The 7,384-nt window shown below is 43.6% G+C and overlaps 1 protein-coding gene across 1 annotated transcript in view; it reads left to right on the top strand.

The window, feature by feature from the left end:
* DENND5B (DENN domain containing 5B) overlaps positions 1-7,384 on the top strand; it is a 191,112-nt gene that overhangs the window by 165,212 nt on the left and 18,516 nt on the right. The window contains exon 14 of the mRNA XM_037739864.1: positions 2,844-2,965. Coding sequence (XP_037595792.1) covers positions 2,844-2,965 — 122 coding nt within the window. The remainder of the gene's footprint in view (positions 1-2,843; positions 2,966-7,384) is intronic.

The following is a 7,384-nucleotide window of genomic DNA, read 5'->3' as shown; positions in this document are numbered from 1 at the left end:
AAAAAAAAAAAAAAAAAAAAAAGAAATATATTGCTTTTATTTACATTAGTGCTAACTTGAAGGCTAAGGACTTTGTCTTCTCAGGAGCAAAGTTATGCAGAGAATTCAACAAAGACCTCAAACATGACATCTATTAGAGTCTCATCATGGTAACCCAATGCTTTTTGTAATTTTGCGTTTGTACACATCACACTTGGATTACATACCCCCTGGAGCATTTTCAGATGAGTCTTAATGTCCAAAGAGCAGGTTTGATAAACAATGAAGCGTCACATATAGCCTGTAAATCTGATCTTGTTTTCTTAAAACTGGCATTTTTTTGTTTTTTGTATGTTTGGGTTTTTTTTCAAATTATAAAAATTATTGGCCAGGCTTGGTGGCTCATGTGTGTAATCCCAGCACTTTGGGAGGCTGAGACGGGCAGATCACGAGATCAGGAGATCAAGACCATCCTGGCCAACATGGTAAAATCCTGCCTCTACTAAAAATACAAAAATTAGTTGGGCATGGTGGCACATGCCTGTAATCCCAGCTACTTAGGAGGCTGAGGCAGGAGAATCACTTTAACCAGGGAGTCGAAGGTTGCAGTGAGCCGAGATCATGCCACTGCACTCTAGCCTGGGCAACAGAGCGAGACTCTGTCTCAACAAAAAATAAAGGCCGGGCTAGGTGGCTCATGCCTGTAATCCCAACCCTTTGGGAGGCCGAGGCGGGCAGATCACCTGAGGTCAGGAGTTCGAGACCAGCTTGACCAACATGGAGAAACACTGTCTCCACTAAAAATACAAAATTAGCTGGGCATGGTGGCACATGCCTGTAGTCCCTGCTACTTGGGAGACTGAGGCAGCAGAATTGCTTGAACCCAGGAGGCAAGAGGTTGCAGTGAGCCGAGATCATGCCATTGTACTCCAGTCTAGGCAACAAGAGTGAAACTCCATCTCAAAAAAAAAAAAGTTATTTATGCCTATAGAGGCCAAAGTACAGAGGAAAATGATAATCACTTATAATCCTGCTATATAAAGAATAATACTGAGTATTTCACATTTTCTTCTGTACGTTTCTGCTATGCATGTTCGCTTATTAAGATATACTATATTTGCAATTAAATATCACCCTTTTTATTAGATTAACAGTGTACCATAAACATTTCACCATATCACAAGTGTTTAAACTCTGAGGTCCAAATGCCTGTGTTCGAATATTGCCTTCCCTATTTACTGTTTGAGTGGCCTTGGACAAGATACTTAACTTTCCTGTATCTTTCTTTTCCCCATCTTTAAAATGACACCAGGCTGGGCGTGGTGGTTCCTGTAATGCCAGCACTTTGAGAGGCCAAGGTGGGAGGAACACCTTGAGCCTAGGAGTTCAAGACCAGCCTGGACAATAATTGTGAGACTCCATCTCTACTAAAAATAAAAAATTAGCTGGCGTGGTAGCATGCACCTGTGGTCCCAGCAGCTTGGGAGGCTGAGATGACAGGGTAACTCAAGCCCAGGAGGTCAAGGCTGCAGTGAGCTGTTACTGCATCACTGCACTCCAGCCTGGGTGAAAGAGCAAGACTTCATCTCAAAAAAAAAAGGGGCGGGGGGACACTAATAGACTTTAAGTGTTTAATGAAATCTTTGCCCCATTTCATCTGTATCTTTAGGACTGAGTTCTAAAAAGTAAAATTGATGAGTCAAGGGATATGATTGGTTTAAAATAATTGTTACCTGAATTGCTTTCCTGAAATTTTCAGTCCCATCAGCTGTGAGAATGGCATTCATTTCTTCCTTGTCAACACTGGTCATCACTTTTAAGTCTTTATTAATTTTATAGATACAATAGATGCATTCTCTTCTCTAATTACTAAAATAGATGCATTTTTTCTTTAATTACTAGTTAAATTGAAAGTGTTATATTAACTGTCCTTTTTTATGAATTGCCTATTCTTTTTTTTTTTTTTTTTTTAAGATGGAGTTTCACTCTTGTTGCCCAGGCTGGAGTGCAATGGTGCAATCTCAGGTCACTGAAAGCTCCACCTACCGGATTCAAGCAATTCTGCCTCAGCCTCCCAAGTGGCTGGGATTACAGGCATGCGCTACCACACCTGGCTAATTTTGTATTTTTAGTAGAGACAGTGTTTCTCCATGTTGGTCAGGCTAGTCTCGAACTCCTGACCTCAGGTGATCCACCTGCCTCTGCCTCCCAAAGTGCTGAGATTATAGGCATGAGCCACTATGCCAAGCCAAATTATCTATTCTTTCAAGATTAAAGGTATTTGTCTAAGAGGAGCTATTTATTTTTAGCCAAGGCATAATGGGGGCCAGGCTCAGTGGCTCATGTCTATAATCCCCCAACACTTTGCAAGACTAAGACAGGAAGATCACTTGAGTCCAAGAGTTCAAGGCCAGCCTGGGCAATATAGCAAGACCCCATCTTAGAAAAAAGAAGACATAATGGGAAAAAAACAAAAGACAAAAAAAGATGGCCGGGCGCAGTGGCTTATGCCTGTAATCTTAGCACTTTGGGAGGCTGATGCAGGTGGATCACCTGAGGTCAGGAGTTCAAATCAGCCTGGCCAACATGATGAAACCCCTTCTCTACTAAAAATACAAAACTTAGCTGGGCATAGTGGCACATCCCAGCTATTCGGGATGGTGAGACAGGAGAATTGCTTAAACCTGGGAGGCGGAGATTGCAGTGAACTGAGATCATGCCATTGCACTCTAGCATGGGCAGCAAGAGAGAAGCTCCATCTAAAAAACAGAAAGACATAATAAAAAGCATGAGAAATACATGATACTACTGTCTTTTTTTTTTCTTTGACACTACTGTCTTGTGCTTGTCTTACCCTTTCCTAGGAAGCTTTATAAGCGATATGCTTTTCTACGTTGTGAAGAAGAGAGAGAGCAGTTTCTTTACCACCTTCTTTCTCTCAATGCTGTGGACTATTTCTGCTTCACCAGTGTGTTCACTACTATCAGTAAGTCTAGAGAATTGACTGTTAAGTGAGGGGTTACTGAGGTGGCTAATGGAATAAAAGCATTTATATTTTTAAACGCAAGATATGCCTTAGTACATGTGACACTGTGACATACCCCCAGATCTCTGTTTAGGAATAAAGAATATTCCCCAAATGCTAGGAGTGCTACAGGAAACTCTTGGCTGTCAGGCTGTGGTGAATGCCTTACTAAAGAAAAGTACCTCACTAGAGATGATCCCTTCTGCCAGGGCCAGCTAGCATGGCTGAACAAAGGGCTGTATCTTAGTCCCAGAGCTCACCATGGGGGTCAGATGAGGACTTCATTGAGACTGCCTCAAAGCTTAACATCTTGCTTAACCAGTCCTGCTCTCCTTCTCACACGTTGATCCCAGGAGCAGCACTGTGCATGCTAATTTCTGACTCAGAGATTGCTTTCCAAGAAACTCAGTCTTTGATAGGAAATGTTACCTACAATATATGTGAAAAGGAATGTTTTATAAATGAATATTCCAGTATCTTAACTAAAACACATAAATTCAAAGTATCTGTATATGATAATAATAAACTTATATAATTAGACATCATTCAACTTTGGAAAGAAATGCTGATTGGAGTTTTTTGGGGTTTTATTTTATATTTTTTTGAGACCGAGTCTCACTGTCACCCAGGTTGGAGTGCAGTGGCATGATCTTGGCTCACCGCAGTCTCTACCTCCCGGGTTCAAGTGATTCTCCTGTCTCAGCCTCCTAAGTAGCTGGAATTACAGGCACACCCCACCACACCTGGCTAATTTTTGTATTTTTAGTAGAGACGGAGTTTCACCATAGAGACGGGCTTGTCTCAAACTCCCTCAAGTGATCCACCTGCCCCAGCCTCTCAAAGTGCTGGGATTACAGGCATGAGCCACCATGCCTCACCTGGAGATTTTTTGTTGTTGTTTTGTTTGTTTTTGAGACAGTGTCTGGTGCTGTTGACCAGGCTATGCAGTGGCGTGACCTTGGCTTACTGCAACCTCCACCTCCTGGGTTCAAGCAATTCTTCTGCCTCAGCCTCCCAACTAGCTGGGATTACAGGTATGTGTCACCATGCCTGGCTAATTTTTGTATTTTTAGTGAAGACAGGGTTTCACCATGTTGGCCAGGCTGGTCTCAAACTCTTGACCTCAGGTGATCCACCCACCTCAGCCTCCTAAAGTGCTAGGATTACAGGCGTGAGCCATGGCACCTGGCCAAGAGAGGAATTTTTTTATAGAAAACCGAAATATAGCCGGGCACAGTGGCTCAAGCCTATAATCCCAGCACTTTGGGAGGCCAAGGCGGGCGGATCACGAGGTCAAGAGATCGAGACCATGGTGAAATCCCATCTCTACTAAAAAATACAAAAGTTAGCTGGGCGTGGTGGTGCACACCTGTGGTCGCAGCTACTCAGGAGGTTGAGGCAGGAGAATTGCTTGAACCCAGGAAGTGGAGGTTGCAGTGAGCCGAGATCACGCCACTGCACTCCAGCCTGGCGCCTGGCAGCAGAGCAAGACTCTGTCTCAAAAAAAAAAAAGAAAGCCGAAATATAGCATTTATTCTTTTCTTTATTGCTAATTCTTATTTGCAATGGGTCTTCTTTCCTACTTTGGAGAATTTTTACTTGTATCAATTAGGGATTGCATTTAGTGGCAGGTATCAGAAACTTGAAAACCTATGGTTGAAACAGCTTAGTAATTTCACTTACATAATAAAGGTCTCAAGGTAGGCAGTGGGCAGTGCTGTCACTGACCCAGGCTCATTGTCCCTTCTCCCTTAGACATGCTCCGTGTGTGCTAGTTACCTCATGGTTTCAGCATGGCTGTTCTCAACATACCTTCTAGCAGGAAGGAGAGAGTGCCAGGGAGGGGCAGAATCTGTGCTAGAAAGACATAATTTTCCAAAAAATCTCAATAAATATCACTAACATTTCACTGGCCAGAATTGTGTAGGTTTTAGCTTTCCAGTCTCTGGTAATGGCAAAGGAAAAGAGAATTGGCATGGGGATTAGACCAGCCTATAATCCTGTCAAGTTACTATTTGTTGATTAGGTTACTGCAGGTACAAGAAACTAAGAAGTTATATGCAGTTTTAAAATCGAAGAGGCCAGGTGCAGTGGCTCATGCCTGTAATTCTGGCACTTTGGGAAGGGGCAAGGCGGGTGGATCATATGAGGTCAGGAGTTTGGGACTGACCTGGCCAATATGGTGAAAAATCATCTCTACCAAAAAATACAAAAGTAGCCAAACGTGGTGGCGCGTGCCTATAGTCCGAGCTATTCTGGAGCCTGATAAAGGAGAATCACTTGAACCTGAGAGGCAGAGGTTGCAGTGAGTCAAGGTCACGCCATTTCACTCCAGCCTGGGTGACAATGTGAGACTGTATCTCTAAATAAATAAGAAGAAATAGTAGTAGAGGTTGTTAGGATTCCTAAGGTCCTCCTTATATCTGTAGATTTCTCTTCATCTGAGTAACTCTTTCAATTTGAGGAATTCTTCATGAAAGAAAATTTTAAATTTAATTATATTGCTTTTCCATGCTTAAACTATGAAATCACTGTTGTGCATCTGTGGGCCTTTTGCAGCCACAGAACTGCTGACCCTAAACATGCCTTTTTCTGCAGGTTTTCTTATCCTATCAATGCAAGAAATGAGAGAAGCCTCTGGCACTTAATAGTCTTATGCTAACCTCTTCCGCTTTCAGTTTCAAAACTCATTTGATTCTGATGATTACTAAACCATAAAAGTAAGGCCTTTTCTCTGACATTTTCCTATCCTAAAGCCAAAATAAAAGGACATGAATGGAGACTATTCACCTAACATAAAGAAAGCCATTTATGTAAAATTAAGGAAATGAACCATTTATCTGATGCGCTTTCCTCATCTAAGAGTGCACTGAACCATGAGCTCATACTGTCAGGCTGTATCTAGGCACCTTCAGTAAATGTTTTTCATCCTATGTGTAGATCTTTCAAGGAGGGCTTCAAACACCCCCCCTCTTATGATCAAATGAGAAGAAATACCAAGGATACCAACAAAAAATACTGATTCTACCCTACTTTAAAAAGAAAACCAGACTGGGCATGGTAGCTCATGCCTGTAATCCCAGCACTTTGGGAGGCAGAGGTGGCAGATCATCTGAAGTCAGAAGGTTGAGACCAGCCTGGCCACCATGGAGAAATGCTGTCTCTACTAAAAGTACAAAAATTAGCTGGGCATAGTTGGCACATGCCTGTAATCCAAGCTACTCCAGAGGGTGAGGCAAGAGATTCGCTTGAACCTGGGAGGTGGAGGTTGCAGTGAGCCGAAATCGCCCCACTGCACCCTAGCCTGGGCATCAGAGCAAAACTCCATCTTAAAAAATATATAAGGCTGGGCGCAGTGGCTCATGCCTGTAATCCCAGCACTTCGGGAAGCCGAGGTGGGTGGATCACCTGAGGTCAGGAGTTTGAAACCAGCCTGACCAACATGGTGAAACCCTGTGTCTACTAAAAATAGAAAATTACTCAGGCGTGGTGGTGCATGCCTGTAATCCCAGCTACTCAGGAGGCTGAGGCAGGCGAATCACTTGAACCTGGCCAGCAAAGGTTGCACCACTGCATTCCAGTCTGGGCAATAGAGTGAGACTCCGTCAAAGAAATACATACAGACATACGTACATGGCAGGTGGCTCACACCTGTAATCTTAACACTTTGGGAGGCCAAGGCCGGCCTATCTCTTGAGCTTAGGAGTTCGAGACCAGCCAGGGCAACGTGGCGAAACCCTGTCTCTACTATAATTACAAAAAAAAAAAAAAAAAATAGCTGAGCATAGTGGTGCACACCTGTGGTCTCAGCTACTCAGGAGGCTGAAGTGAGAGGATCACTTGAACCCAGGAGATGGAGGTTGCAGTTAGCTGAGATCGTGCCACTGCACTCTAGCCTGGGTGACAGAGTGAGACCCTGTCTCAAAAAAATTTTTTATATTATAAAACAGGCCAGGTGCAGTGACTCATGCCTGGAATCCCAGCACTTTGAGAGTCCAAGGCGAGAGGATCGCTTGAGTCCAGTTCAAGACCAGCCTGGGCAACATAGTAAGACCCTGTCTCCACAAAAGAACAATTAAAAAGTTAGCTAGGGCCAGGCACAGTGGCTCACGTCTATAATCCTAGCACTTTGGGAGGCCGAGGTGGGTGGATTGCCTGAGCTCAGGAGTTTGAGACCAGCCTGGGCAACACGGTGAAACTACGTCACTACTAAAATACAAAAGAAATTAGCCTGGTGTGGCAGCATGCACCTGTAGTCCCAGCTACTTGGGAGGCTGAGGTAGGAGAATTGCTTGAACCCCAGAGGCAGAAGTTACAGTGAGCCAAAATCACAGCAGTGTACTCCAGCCTGGGTGACAGAGCGAGACTCTGTCTCAAAAA

Source organism: Cebus imitator, unplaced genomic scaffold, assembly GCF_001604975.1.
Source record: "Cebus imitator isolate Cc_AM_T3 unplaced genomic scaffold, Cebus_imitator-1.0 Scaffold76, whole genome shotgun sequence".
Taxonomy (NCBI): Eukaryota; Metazoa; Chordata; class Mammalia; order Primates; family Cebidae; genus Cebus; species Cebus imitator.
The sequence above is the reverse complement of the archived record's forward strand: the minus strand, read 5'-3'. Positions and strand labels throughout refer to the sequence as shown.